Source organism: Vollenhovia emeryi, unplaced genomic scaffold (genome assembly GCF_000949405.1).
Source record: "Vollenhovia emeryi isolate VEMERY1.0 unplaced genomic scaffold, V.emery_V1.0 DF939227.1, whole genome shotgun sequence".
Classification (NCBI taxonomy): Eukaryota; Metazoa; Arthropoda; class Insecta; order Hymenoptera; family Formicidae; genus Vollenhovia; species Vollenhovia emeryi.
In genome coordinates, this window is record NW_011967139.1 from 22,487 (window position 1) to 38,634 (window position 16,148).

The window sequence follows — 16,148 nt, forward strand, 5'->3', positions numbered from 1 at the left end:
GTAGTAAAAACTTAGAGAGAGGGAAACAGACACAGAGAGAGAGAGAGAGAGAGAGAGAGAGAGAGAGAGAGAGAGAGAGAGAGAGAGAGAATGTATTATTACATAAATAAAAATAATTTTATTTTTGAAATATATTAAAACTTAAAATATGTATGCAATTTTCTTTCTATTTTAAAAACTTCTTTATTATTTTCACAAGAAGTTATATTCTAACTATAGTATAACTATAGCATAGCTATTATATTTTATAACAATATAAAATGTAAAGCAGAAGGTACAAATATTGCATAACATTAAAAGAAATACTTCATAATATCAAAATAAAAGTTTATTTTTAAATATTAAAACGCTACGTACCCATGGAAGGTCTTATAATCAGACAAGGTAAAGAGGAAGAATATTCTTGTATTATACTTTCTCCAAGATTTTTCGAAAAAATATACGTATTGGGAGAGTAATCCAAGCATCTGTACGTAATTTCAAGTGTAAACAATATTAAAAATTTAAATAAAATTACATGAAATTACATTAAATTACATTAAAGTACAATGCGAATAAAAAATTCATAAAAGAAAAGAAAAATCCATTCTAGGACCTTAACACTGTGATAACTAGATATAAGAAGTCCAGATAGTTTAAAAGCTAGTATAAATATAATAATATAATTATTTTGAAAACATATCTAACTATATAAAATTTGCAATCATGATTCTCAATCATAACTTACTTAGCTGTAAAAATGTTTAAAGTATGCTCATCCAATGATTCGGTTATTTTAATTATCTTCTGCCAATCTGCTGTAGGAGGATACACTTTTTCTTCAATGACAGGCACATTCACATGTGCAAATGCTGTACTAACATACACTAATGCCTTTAACAGATAAGAAAAATCTCTTTTCAATTTTCTGCAGCATATAAAAATTTGTATCCAACAATGCATATGTATAATTGCTTTATATTACAAACATTGATACATAATTGTGATATTGATATTGTGATAAGTGATATTCAAACCATGCCCACTTCTTTCAAATTTATATTGTTTAAACTTTTATTAAATTTAAAAAATATGACGTAAAATAAGTACTTGAAAAAAAATTTGTAATTAAAATATACTTTGATGTGCAAAACATGATCCGAAAAATATACATATGTATACATATACGCAATAAATTATTACTGAATATAATGCACAACCTCAATTATCCTTTTTGAGTAAAAATTACTTACTTTTAAACTCTTCATACTTTGAGCTAAAATACAAACGTCTCTTGTTGCTCTAGTATTGGAAAATATGGCATATTTTAAACTATTGTTAAATCTTACACTCGCCGCTGCATGAATTATTATAGTCACTCTTTCAGTTAGTATTTTTCTGTCCGCAGCCGACAAATTTAATCCCTTCTCATTAAGATTGCCAGAAATCGGAACTAATTTCTCAAAACTAGAAGGCCGCTCGTTACGCAATCTTTCCCATAACTAAAACGAAAACATTATATTTTATAAAAACGTTTTTATTATACTAATAATTCTAAACATATTTTTAATACTTTACAATGCAAGAGTAAATTGGACAATAGCTTTTGAAATAACATTATCTTTCAAATAAGTTTAACATTTTGTTGTGGATTATTTGCAACATCTTATTGTTATTAAAAATAACTTTCTTTAGTGCTGACATTTGCAAACGCATTTATAAAAAAAATTATTTTATTAGAAACATAATTAAATATGATGATATTTAAAAAATATTATAGAAACTCGTTGTTGTGCATTATTTAAAAAGTTTCTTTTCTTACATCTAACTTACCGGTAAATCTAGCATTTCTTCTAGTCTCTGATTAATACTTAGTCCTTTTTTCGGACGCAACAATAGAAATATTTCACGAACATCTGGACAAGATCGTAATATCTTTTCGATAAATACTTTACCCAGAAATCCTGTCGGACCTGTCAAAAGTATACTTTGTCCTGCGTAAAATGCAGGAATCGATTTGGCTGGATCAATTGTCATCTTGTTTATCAACGTATTATTAATTTTAGTTTAATACTATTATAACAAAGTTAACGTAAATAATTATATTTTAGCAGCACAACACAAAACGAAAGTATAGGAACACTTGGAATCGTTGTCACCTTTCTTATGTCGATGCAACTCAATCAGCTTCGTGGGGTCTACTTGTGCTTTATTAAACAGGAAATGAATGTAATCCTGCATCGTAAAGATGACTGTGTAAACATATATTATATGCAATGACATGCATCAATTTCACCACGTAATAATATGGGGAATAATACAACGAAGGTATAATATATATTTATATGTATGATAAAAATTATAATAATTTTAACTATTTTTGCTGCGCAAATTGTTTATAAAGTCTTAAATATAATAATACTAAATTAGATAAGGAAATGAGAAAGAGAGAGAGAGAGAGAGAGAGAGAGAGAGAGAGAGAGAGAGAGAGATGGAAGAAAAAGAGAATGAGAAAGAAGAAGAAAGAAAGGGAGATAGAGGATAAACTTTGGACTTGAAAGAAACATAATTCCAGATTTGTGATTAAATATATTAATATATTAAACTACATGGAGAAAATGGCTATGGTTGTTAAAACAACATTCTCTATAATTGGGAAAAATGTATGCAAACTCAAGTTGTAGTAATATTATATGCTTATCTATATGTATAATTCTCACAATCGCAGCTCTCGATAAATAATATCGGTTAGAATACCTTCATACACATATGGTGGCTTCAACCGAAGGATTGCTGTCACTAGCACTAGTACGACTTGCTGCCGACGACCGCGTATCAGGCTTTCTCGTATTGAAAATTCATCCCGAAATAGTTTCGAGATGGCGAAAAGTTTGAATTAACAGTAAGTCACTACAGATTAACTTAATATTATAAACTATGATTGTAATAATATACAATTATGTACAATTACAATTACATATATGTATAAATACGTTGAGTTATATGTAATATGTATGTATGAAAAAATTTTTAACGCGCGCCGGTGTATGTGAAGTGAAACTCTAAAACATTATCTTCTTCGTATAAATCATAAAAATAAATAAATTCAATTTTAGTATAGAATTCAATTTTTTATAAGTATATTTAAATATTAATCGATTATTATTAATGAAAGAGCAAAAACCATATATGCAATCATATGCCTTTTTTCAATAATACAGCTGCAATACGAGACATAATACAATTTATTTTATAGTTGCCGTGTTTTATAAATGTAAATTGTTTATAAAAAATTTTAATGATATAATATAATGTAATGTAAATCGTGAAACCTCCGAAATTTAAATCAACAAAATTTTAATTCAAAATTGAAGAAGAGCGAATTTAAATTGAAAATCGAATCCACTACATGATGCATACATAAATTGAAGGAAATGATTAACAAAATGCTAAACAGTTTATAAATAGTCATGCAACATAAATTTAAATAATTCTTGAATGATTGTTTCCGGCAACTCACGTTACTTTAATTAAGATGTCATACGCTCATATTTTTTTATGCACCTACGTATATTCATAAAAATCGGAAGACCATAAAGAAATGTTCCAAGATTCATCATTATAAAATAATATCAAAATTCTTATTTAAGAACTAAAAAAGTGAAAAGAATTTTATAATTTCACTAATGATAAAAATAATGAATTAGTCGACATCTATGTGCTACCTATGTATGTCTTATACAAAGAATGTTACAGAAAGTAAGCATATAATTTATCAGTCATGATCAAATGGAAAGATTAACAATATTAGTCCATACCGATATGCAAACGAACTATGTAAACGTGGCTAAACAATGTATGCTATTGTTCCATAAATCATCATTAGATGTTTATTTAACTCTATCAACTATTTAATTTACGATCTAGTACTGGTTATTAACTTTTAGCAGTTATACGTATTGTATCAATAAAATATTGTTGCTTATTTTATTAACCATTTACGAATCTTTCTTTTACAATCTTAGTGCATAGGCTGTGATATATATATATATATATAGAAATATATATATACTAGTTTTGTGCAGAGAAGAGCTGTTGAAAGAACATGTACTATATACAGGTAAAGGCTTAGGTCTTTATTGTAGGGATATACAATTTGTTTCTTAGTATTGTGTTCAAGTTACCTCCAGTAATAATGTTACCGCGCTGTTACGACACGTATGCGCGGTTTTAGGTAGCAATAAGGGGAAAGAAACAGCCAAAATGATTTATGTATCCAGTCATAAAACGAATTCGGATTTAATGTATCCTCCCGAGACTCAGCGTATCCTATACATCACATTTTTGTCCTTGCATGGTTAACAGACAATTTATTTCCCACGCACTGGCTGTATAAAAATTTGAACGGCTTATGAAACTGCCACATTTTTCTTAGCAACGGAGGTGACGTGTAACAGTAAAGGTATGCAAACATAACTTTTGCAATCAACACGTTAGAAATCGTATAATTTACAACAGTATTAAGTATTCCTTTTATTCGCTCTGTTTTTTTATTTTTCTTGCCCCCCCCCCCTCTCTTTCTCTCTCGTTAGTGGGTAAAAGCATATAACAATATGTAATGAAATACATTTAAACAATGTATGTAATAATTCAACTTTGCTGCCTAAGCACCAGTTTCACAAACGTCGGTTAACTGTTAACCAGAGTTCAGTCAACTCTTAATCTTTTTCTATCTTATTATCTAAGAAGAGACAGAGAAGCAATTAATCTTCGGTTAGCAGTTAACCGACAGTTTGCGAAACTGGCCCTCAATATTTATATTTACACCATGTAACGTATGACACTATATTGGGATGATACACATGCATTTTGGCATAACTGTCTTAAGAAAAGTATAATGTCTATTATATGCTATAAAAATAAATAAGCTAAAACTTACAAGTACGCTAAATTATTACTACTTCTTGGGATCCTAAACTATGTATCGAAACGATATTAAACATGCATGTCACTAAAAATGCAGCGTCAGGTCTCAGGAGGATGTACACAAAACGCGACACGGATTTCAAGAATAGAATCTTTATATCTGCACTCTTTTCAAACAATTCATTTGTTCATTCTTCTTTCTCTGCGGCGCTCGCTACTCGTATTTACGCGTTTTTGAAACAACACAGACGGATCGGAAGCTATTAATTACAATACCGAATCTCCGAATCGATCCTGCTAAAGCCCGTATCAGACTACGGATTGTGATTGAGATTAGATTGAAATTTGGCCAATCAGAACAAAGTTTGCTAATCTCATGTTTAGTGACTATTACTCTAATTGGTCAAATTTCAATCTAATCTCGATCTCAATTCGTAGTCTGATACAGGCTTAAATCACTTTCCCCAACGTTCCGATAAGCTTATGATCCATACACGAAAAATTGATTGCATCCATCGGCGCTCGCTGATGTGCCTACATAATTGTGCATTGACTTAACACTTACGATATATATATGTACATACACGTATGCAGAGATATGTTGCTGGTTCACTGTCGCAGAGCTTGTTATTTGACGGAGATTAAAAGGGGCCGTGGAGAAACAATGCTAATCCACATATTTCTTAAAGTAACATTGACACACAAGTGCACCACGCTTCGATCATTGTCTGTCATCGCGAGCAAATGATAGCAAAACACAAGGCTATTTTAGACAAATTCTCGAAATCGACAAAACTTTGGCGTTTATTAATTAAAATTTTTCTAAAATACAAGTAGAAATACATGTTGAATTTACTGATATTTCAGTGGACAACGAAAATTAATTGTTGAATGGAAAAATTATATTCATTATCAGCTTAACAAAATTTATATTTGTGTTTGAGGGGGAGACGCTTTTAGAACGCTGAAAATTCATAAGATCGTTACATCCAAAATTTGATATACACGCAACAGACAGAAGATTTGAAAACAAATACAATTGCAAACTGCTATAAGAAGTTTATTTATCGAGATATAATTAATGTGGATAAGCATTTTTTTCCGGCGTCGCTCTGGATGACTAAGTAGTCATTTTGCTTAGGCATTACAATTTTTGAAGGAATGTGTCCTTCGTCAAACAACATTTAACATTTTGCGCTCGATGAGCTGTTTTAACAATCATAACATTTTCTAGAAGAAATGAATCGCTTGTCCGATTTGCAGCTAAATTTGTCTAAATTAAAATCAAACGGTGTGTAAATTTCCATACACCATATAGTAAATTTCTATATAACTTTACTTTGTTACGATATTATCCGAAAAAACCTTGTCGCGAGTTAAATTTCAGGGAGAAAAAAAACGGAACCATGTTCTTCCGCTAGTTTTATATCAATTCTAAATAAAGTTTTACTTTTGAAAGTTTAACTAAGTTAAATGTAAATTCCGAAACTTGTCTGAAAAATTGCAACAATCTTTCTCGAGTATTTTACTGACAATGGAAAGGAAAAGGATTCGGGGAATAATTTGGTTTCTATTGATCTTGACTTGTGCGTCGCTCGGATAATATCGAAACAGGTATAAAAATTAATCGAATGCAAAGAGAGAATTGACGAGTCCTTGATTTCTGGGCTCGATACTACAATATGCTCTCTCAGAAGGAAACGTCGTGCAACAGCGAACCACTATCGGAAGGTAAAATGGCTCCTTTATTAGTATCTAGTACGAATCACGGTACATTTTTCGTTTGAAATCATCAGTTTTGACATCATCACGTGCAAGAAATTGCATTTTTAAGCTGCTTACAATTGAGGTAATCCATGATATAAGGCCCACGTCACTTTCCACTTCGTACTATCGCATACACTATTCGCTAGTACTCTCGATACTTCCTTCCTCCTCCGTCACCCTAAAGTACTTAGAATTAATATATTTTGCAAGCCTGCGCAAACATAAGGTCGAACATCGAACGTCTCCGGCATGTTTGCCACAATCACTTCACCACTTGTTTAACCACCCTTTCAACTTGTCGTCAACTATGTTGTATACTATGACTACGCTTCGACATATATGTATCACGATACGGATTAGTATGCCTAGTACACACGACATTTCGCTTTACACTAAGTACTTAAACATTACACGTTCAACCCAGTCTATAACAAACGTTAAAACCATGGTAATGTAAAGATCAGACGATGGGAGAAAGAAACAGGTATGGCTGTCAAGAAATATGACGGGTTATGGAGACGTTGGAGAGGACGATGGGAAAACTGCAAATGAGTCTACGCTGAAATTAATTGAGTTATGATCTCACGGAAAGCCGAAGTAACGCTAGGTGTTGAGATGTGGGGGGGGGGGGGGTAGAAACTGGCATTCGTGTGTCAATAAGTTTTGGCGATTTCTCAAGTGATGTCTTACGAGTCTGGCAGCGGCCACGTCTCCACCGTGTCCAAACTATTCCAAGAGACTTTTAGAGTCGCGCTCTGGAAAAAGCGCGTTATTCGGAGCGATTGTTAACGCGACGAAATTTTGCCCGCGAACGACTTGTCATATGCGAGACCGATTGACCAATTGTGAGAAATGCAGCTTCCAATAAATCGATGCTGTTCCAAATCAAATTACTCGGAGCAAAACCTAAAAATACATTTAACTTCCCAGCCAGACCGGCTGCAGTTTATTGAATTATCCCATTGTGGGAGGTTTAGGCAAATTTTTATTCACTCGCGTCCACACTTCGAGTATAATATATATGTATATCCATATTATAGCGCAAAAAATGTATACATCTATGTAGAGAAAGAAAGATTGACCGGAGAGCAGTGCGTAACTCAAGCAGAAATGCAAATTTACCTGAACAACAACGAACGTACATCGGAATTAACGTCGCCTTGCTACGTGCAGATCATTATTCTACTCTGTACATCGTGAGTTATTCGTGTACAAAAGATCGAAATGCAAATACATCTTATTTCCTTAATCGAATCGCGCTACGCGTAATTATCACTTTGCCTCTGTTAAAATGCGTATGCATGACGTGATTGAAGAGTGATCTTACGTGTATATATTCTTTTGGCACCTTGTTATAATATAACTTCACATATTATGATCGTTCAAGAAATGGCCGGGGAGATTGCTATTCTCAAGGGACAAACGATACAAAAGCGCCTCAATCGATCGCATTTATTGTTTCCTCGCATTTGTGTTCTCGGCGAAATCAAGAGATCGGGTGGATTAGAACCGAGTCCGAGAGAAGAAGAAGCAAATGACGTGAAAGATACGTGACGGATCAACATTTTGCCGTCGAATTCGCAGGTCGACCGTGAAAATTCCAGCTCAAGCATAACGAAGGGTATGAAGGGGACAACTTCGAAGTGCATGTACCGAACTCGAGGGCGACTGAGAGAAAGGGGATCGTATATATCTTTTAACGCTTTTAACACCCTGTGTAACACGCGGATAAATGCTAGGAACGATCCTACTGTATTTCACGGTATTCAACAATAGAGGAGGGAAAAGGTGGAGGGGGGGGGGGGAGGGGAAGGGGGCGCGCTCTCTCTGCTAAATTCCCACGGTAACGAACTTCGAAGCACCCATGCTTATATACCATCATTTTAACGTGATACGTAAACCGGGAAACACTCTGTATCTTATATACAATGTATACAGGCTACGACATACAAATATTAATCTAATCCTCGTGCTACTCGATACTTCCGCATAATAATATACCAGTATAACCATTTACTCACATGTTGCGTGTTCACATACACGTGTATGTGCATGCGTGCACATGTGTATACATACACGCGCGCGCACATACGTATATATGCATATGTGTGTGTGTGTGTGTGTGTGTGTGTGTGTGTGTGTGTGTGTGTGTGTGTGTGTGTGTGTGTGTGTGTGTGTGTGTGTGCGTGTGTGTATAATAGTCTATTTTATACTCGCTCCGTGTTTTTGTTTTTGTTTTTTTCTTCGCTAATCTCGCTACGGTATCCCCTCTCTTCCGCGTGCGCGGTAGAAGACTATTGTAATTACGAAAAATCGGCAACACCTTCGATCCAAATGTAACGCTTAAAATGTAAAAATATTTCCGGGGTATATATATATCTGTCGCGATTGCAAAAGGAAGGTGCGGGAAATGGGGTACGGTAAAATGGGGTACGTTGAGGTGAGGGAGCAGGGTGGAATTTATCGGGAAGGGGGGCGGGGAGTACATAGATAAGTTCTTTAATAACGGCACCTCTCTCTCTCTCTCTCTCTCTCTCTCTCTCTCTCTCTCTCTCTCTCTCTCTCTCTCTCTTTACCCCTCATCACAAATGTACACGTAAGAAAGAAACGTGCTCTCGGTTTCCTACCGCAATCTCGCGATATCCTGATATTCGCGGTATCCCGGCGAATCGTTCGTACGCGGAGAAACGTCGCTCGCGTTCGAAACTTTTCGAGGGAGAGTCCACGTCGATCGCGACACGCACGATGCACGAGCTCGCGAGTTTGTATGACCTTTGGCGTTGGCCAGCGTCGTCTCGACTCGAGTGGCGAGCGAAGAGCTGAAAGGGCGAACGTAATTAAGAGGGCACGAACAGTCTTCCTCCGTCCATTCTTTTTTTCTTTTTCTTTAAGGAAGCTGCGTCGTTAAGTCCCGGGTATTATGCCAGTCGGACGCTCTTGTCCCGGCGAGCAGCAATCTCGGTTCGGCTGGCTCTCCTCTGCGGTGTAAGTCGCGCTAACGACGGACACTTTCCGCCGACAAACTTGTTGGATCCGCGAGCGACGCTCAACGTGAAACTCGGTTTAAACACAACGTGGATCGTCCGTCTTCTTTAGCATTTTTTTCTTTTTCTTGACTTTTTTTTTACATTAACGGCGCACACTCTGCGAGCGTGCCGAGCAAATTCGCGCGTGAATTTGGACTCGTGTTTCTATATTATTGTTAACAACAGCAGACTATCAGGTATAACGTAACATTACCTCCTTTCTTCCCCTCCCCTTCCCCTCGATGTGCGGGGTGCATCCGTCGCACTTCGGCGCGTCAACATTTCCAAGGAATCGCACTTAGAGTTAATCAACGCCTCTCCCTTACCGGGCCCTTCTTCGGTGATAATCAGGAGTCGCGCGAACGGGAGATTCATGCGAGTCATCCGCGGATAATCACGAGCAACGCTAGCCGTAGAAGCGTAACGAACCGGAGGGCAGGGACGGGCGAAACCGATTGATCGTATCGATACGAACTAATTTCTCCGCTCTCCGTAAATCAGTTGCTGACGGATTTAGATTTTCCTAGTTTAATCCGCGCCGCGCGTCAATGGGGTACTGGAATAACTCCTCGAACTTCACATATGAATGAATTACTGCAGGCCCCAATAGTTGAATAACAACTCGCGATTGAAGTTAATTCGTTGAATCTAGTGGTACGCCTGCACGTGCATACCAAGCATGTCGAGTTGCTGCCCAACTACCCCGTTTCAGCCGAGTGAAATCCCAAAATTCGCGAGTGCAGAGTCACACAAAAATTCATCAACTGCCGTTTCATTCACTTATCTCGCATACGTCACTATTTCGTTTAAATGAAATCTCTTTAGGGGCGCCTGTTACATTTTTAACGATCGCTTCACGATTAAAACGATTGGTTGTCCGTGACAATCGGTGGAACTGATCAGTCACCGATCAATGCCCATCCCTACGAAGATACCGCTTACTCCCTATCTCGAAATGTTTCGCCCTTTGCCGGGAGGGGCGCGCTCTGGTAGTAACAGAATTATTACTTATTATTTCGCCCGTTCGTTTTTTGTTGCACTCTCAAAGCGTCCTACATCACGAACATCAACGTCGGAAGCTACTGTAGTAACCTGTATTTGTTTTTTTTTCTGCCAGCATCCGTGTTTTCCGCGGATCTAACTCTTATTTCAACAATTGCACGTATACGTCGAAAGTAACAGTCGTAGAACGTACCTCCGTGAAAAAAATGGCAGAAACGCGATCGCAACGTAGAGCCAAAGTAATTTGCAGCCGAAGTTAACTCCTAAAATCCACTCAAATCGGCTTGTCCCTAAAAGTGATCGGCTGTGCGTATCTACAACCTGTAAGCGAGGTGGTTCCGATAGGGTCGCGCGCTCAATTTCAAAACTTTGTTAGCAAAGTAATTCCAAAAGCCACGTTGGATGTAGGTCCCGATGCAATTGCGAGGGCTACTATATACTTTATCGCTAACGTCTTTTCACGTACACAGCGAGTGTATGCTTGCTCGATGAACGTAGGTTCCCGAAATTATTCAGAAATGATTAAAAGTAAAAGAGATGCAAAGTTCCCTCAATGCGTTTTGAGTCTTGGACAAAATATGCAATTATTACATGCGTGCAGCCCTCTAAACCGTCTGAATCATTGAACCACAATGTTTACCTCGGAAAAACTAAATATGATTTTACTGCAAACGGGACGAGGGAGATATCCGGATTCGGAATTCCAAATGGCATTCAGATCCATCGAAAGCTAGAACAATCGGAAATATCAAAGCTAAAACTTTCAGAATTTATATCTGTTTAAGGTAGCGCAGAAAAGGCTGTTATTACTTTTTTTTTATACAAATCAGTATGAATCAACGTTTCAAAGCTTTATAAAATTTATATTGTCAAATTGAAGTCGTTTTAGGTTTCTCCATGTCCGAAACGACAAGGTTTAAAAAACGATTTGTAATCTCTTTAATTTATTCACAAACGTAATGGCCGTAATTTCGATTTTGCCCTAAGCCGTCGTATACCTAAAAATGTTAATCACAGTATAACTAGTAGGTCCACACTCTGCCGGCCCCGTTGATCTTTGCGGTCCCGATCACGCGGTATCCCGCCATGCAAGATCCAGCGATGTGTGTGTGCGTACACGTACTCATCAAAGCCACGCATACAACTTTTCTCTCACTGGACTGCCCGGAACAATGTCGGATGCGCAGAAGGGATCGACGCGAAACGAAACAAATGACGGAGTGGACAGTTAGTTATACTATGATGTAAATAAGCCATTAACGAGAAGGCCCGCGTCCACGATGCTTGGCCCAAGTTCTAGTTCCGAGAAATGTGTAGCCAGTCAACTTGCCGCTTTTTATGGAATAGCTGCAAGTTGATTGACCGCACATTTCTCGAAACCCGAACTTGGACCAAGTTCTAGCATTGTGGGCACAGGCCTTAAGAAATTTCGTTGGAGGAATGTCCCAGGGAAAAGAGGAGCAAACCTCCGGGAAATTTGTCGTAGGCAACTTTGAGGACGCGGATGCAAAAGTGCAAGCAAATTATACCCAAATTAAAGCAGACTCGTGCAGATCCGTTTGCCGTTTGTTATAGCACGTTTGCACGGAAGTTTCAACTCCTATAACGAAGGTTCGGTTATATAAACGATAAGTCTCGCGGCAGATCCTGGTCACGCAATATATCTTAACACGTAATAACGTTTAATAGAAATATAAACGCCTTGAATACGAATTTGTAACATCGCCATTGCGCGCAAGTAGGTATTATTCATTGTCTTAGAAAGCTCGTCGACTTTTGCAGTTCAGGTTCCATTCGACGCGAGATAATTCTCTCCAATGAGACAGTCCAAGGAGCAAGTGAAAGAGAGCGATACGTAACGTATGCCGATCGTATTGCTTTATCGCTTTTGATCGACACCAGCGATACTTCCGTGCCATACGCAAATCTCCGATGTACGAGCTCCGACAAAAGCTATCACACTAATCTGTCAACCGTATTAATAATAACGCGAATGTTTTCTCCATAAAAATACCGTTCTTACTTTGTCGAAGAACTCGACGCGTATCTCCGTCCGTCTACTTGCCCCTTTGATTTTTACGTCCCCCAATTCCGATATGATCTCAAGCGCGTGTAAACTCGAACGATGAGAGACAAAAGCCTCGCGAAACGCCTACGGGATGTACGCGCTCTAAAGAGGTCAAACGTCCATCAGACGCTCGCGCGAAATTTGAGCTCGTCCTGGATGCGAACGGCCGATTTTACCCGCGGTATAATTTATCCTTCGTAGATCACGTGTCGTTAAACACCGCACCGGGCGGCGACGAGGCGGACACGGACAGGGAGAAGAGGACGAGGGGAGAAGAAGAGGGTGAAAATAAGGAGAACGGGCATCTCTGAGTGCCCGGGGTGGCCGCCCGATTGCGCTACGACGGAAGACTGAGTCTTCTCTCCGTAGCCGCTTGTCGTCCCTCCTCTCGTGGACGCGGACTGGCCGCCGTCGACGATTAATTTCTTCAAGGTGCCGGCGCATCCCGTCGCTCTTATCGCCTAATGCCCGGTCGCATCGAACAACGCGTTTACAACGCTCGATCGCACGGCCGAAGAAACGCCCGACAGATTGAAGGTTTGTCGTTATACCAACAACGATAACGGCGATTCGTCACGATCGTTGCTAGTTAGTGCGCGACGATAGCTCAACAACGGGCGATAACGCCTCGGATCCCTAATCGCGATTTAACACTGTAACCGGCACTGCTCCCCGACGACCAGCGTCGCTAAGAGTGCCCCGCGCGATGCGGAGGGAATATTGTACAGTCGTCGGAGGGGTATACGGTGGACTCTCGTCGAGATCGGTTGCGGGTGGAGGATATCGAGCAAAAGAGGAGCAAAAAAAAAAGAGAGTTGTCTCGTTAACGTTAACTTTGACGGGCGACGCGCCCCCGAGGGGGAGGAATCCGCCCAGACAGAATATCATTTGTCGTCGATCAGGGTGAGCGTGTCCTTTACTCGGGCTTCAAGCGATGCCACTGCACAATGGTCTGCCTCGGCTTTGTGATCATGTCCTGCCAATGTTTCGTCTCGCTCGCGCCGCTTCCATTTTTTCCTGGAAAGGAAGTTACGTCGTACATCTGCACGCCGATCTCCAATTTCAATTTGCTATCGGTTTCCAGGACGTTTTTGTTACAACGGTTACTTGATTACGCGCCGAAACGTTCGGCTACTTAAGCGCAAAAAGGACCTGGAGCTCCGTTAAAGTCCCGGGTACGAGTTACATCGCGCAGCTATTGAAATTCTAAACAGTTTCGCTTCGGGCGTGCAACATATCTCATAGCTATGCAGGATGCGCTAACGCAACTTGACAAACCCGACGGTGAGACGAATGGCAATTTAAAAAATTCCGAAAAGCCAATGAAATATGTTACACTCAGCTTTCAGCCTATTCTCAATGGTATCGTAATTATCATTCAGAAATCAAAACGGAAATAAAAAGCTGCCGATATTCTGGAGTTGGGCGTGTTTGCCCCCAATTGTAATTAAGAAACTTCAGAATCTTAGCTCGGCAATTCGTTACTTTAGATAGGCCGGTGGTAAGAGATTTTCACACTTGACGACGCGTTATCGAGAAGTTTAAAATACCTGCGAGCTGAATTCGGCCGATCAATTCGTTTCGTCCAATGTTGTCGAAATCCATCACCATTACGTCCAAAGAGCATTCCCTGATCTTCTCCCAAGGTACGTTAAAGGAGAATACCTCGTTAAATACTGGATTCAAGGTGCATTTGAAAATGGGAGTCTTGCGTTTCTCGATCCTCTTGTCGCCAAACTGTAGCCACACTTTGACGTACGGATCTGGAATTATTAATCAATTAATTACCCACCCCGGTTTCCCGTCCTCGCGATTGCGAAAGGATATAATAAAATGCGTCGCCGCGCAAGATACGCTTTAATACAATATCGCCCCCCCCCCCCAAAAAAAAAGATATTTGCGCAGCGCAGATTCTACTCTAAATGTTTCCTTCAGAAAAAAGAGCATGTACCTGCATCAAAGTGTACAATTATATTATACGTGTATAAGTTTTCGAAAGTGTTTATAAGTGCCCGCGGGGTTTACCGGAGGATGCATGAACGAAACGGTGAACGTAACGTTACCTGATTTTCCGTTGATATCCTTAGCTTTGAGATTCCTCGCCTTCAAGAGAGTCAACGTCAATATGGAATTACTCGGATGATAGCACAGCGAGCACAAGAGTTCTCCGCATTTATCTTTAGCCGGCGGCTTAAGGGCCTTCCAAAACGACGGTTTCTCGGATAGATCGACCTATGACAAACAAACCCGCGAGATATTGCTGATAACTAAAGTTTCGTTAACAATTGTCAAACTAATTAACGGAACGAGATTCCAAAATGTAGAACTTAACGGGGTGGCAAGAGAGATTATCTTGCCCCATTATATGTGAGTATTAACAAGTTTCAAATCATTTTCATAGACTATTAATTCCATGGCCAAACAACGTGCGGTTTCGTAAACACATTCAGATATAATGAAATCAAAATAGAGACGAAAAGTTTTTCTCGATGCTCGCCCCCCCCCCCTCTCTCTCTCTCTCTCTCTCTCTCTCTCTCTCTCTCTCTCTCTCTGCACATCTTTATTAAAAATTGTACAATCTCTTTAGGGCAAGGGGAGAGCATTTGCTACATTATCATTAATACCTCCGTCACGTTTGTCTCTTATTAGGGCGTGCGGCGAACGCGAGATAATTAGTATTCCGTCGGGGGTGATCACGTGCGGACGTAATAGTTAATTGATATCATATGTTGCAAATTGCAAATGCGAAATTTTTGCAGCATAAACACGCCCTGAATTGCACGAATGTGTTCGCGCCTCGCGCGAACGACGGAACGGTCTCGTTCGGAAATTTCACCCGCCGATCGCGCTCCGCGCGCGAGGCAAGTTTATCTGTCCGAAATTATCACGTGTTTTATTACATCGCCGTTGCTATTATTAAATTGTTTTATCACGGCCGTATTACGGACGTCCGTACGGTATTCTGATGTAATGTTAATCTTTCCGTATATAAACACGCCGGTATGCGATGCGTGAGATTCGCGCGACGACTGATTCGCAACGCCGGCATGTATCACGAATTGCTCTTGGGAAATGAATGTGTGCATAGGATAGAATTATCACACGCGCGTGTCCCCCGGTGTTATTGTGCGCGCAGGATTAATCCACCGCCCGGTAATATTGATATCGGACTGGAATTATGTTATTATGTGGTCCCCCGATACAATTAACAAATTAAAAGTGTTCCCGCCCGCTTGCGCGTGTGAAAACCAATTGCCGGAAGTTCCTTCTCGCAGTATTCTTCAAGAATTGCTTTCCGAAAGAGCTCAGAGTTAATTTAGACAACATTTTGTTGCTTGGTAATCTTGCAAAAGCTCCTGCTTTACAGAAGCAAATTTTTA

The 16,148-nt window shown here is 39.1% G+C and overlaps 1 protein-coding gene and 1 pseudogene across 5 annotated transcripts in view; both read right to left on the minus strand.

The window, feature by feature from the left end:
- The window catches only part of LOC105560605, a 6,675-nt pseudogene extending 4,455 nt beyond the window's left edge, over nucleotides 1–2,220 (minus strand).
- A 9,840-nt stretch (nucleotides 2,221–12,060) lies between these two features.
- LOC105560566 (synaptotagmin-7) overlaps nucleotides 12,061–16,148 on the minus strand; it is a 219,939-nt gene continuing 215,851 nt past the window's right edge. For all 5 annotated transcript variants that reach the window (XM_012009780.1, XM_012009778.1, XM_012009777.1 and 2 more), the window contains 3 exons: nucleotides 14,832–15,000; nucleotides 14,319–14,531; nucleotides 12,061–13,785 (listed from right to left, as the gene is read on the minus strand). In XM_012009780.1, coding sequence (XP_011865170.1) covers nucleotides 13,685–13,785; nucleotides 14,319–14,531; nucleotides 14,832–15,000 — 483 coding nt within the window. In that variant the 3' untranslated portion in view covers nucleotides 12,061–13,684. The remainder of the gene's footprint in view (nucleotides 13,786–14,318; nucleotides 14,532–14,831; nucleotides 15,001–16,148) is intronic.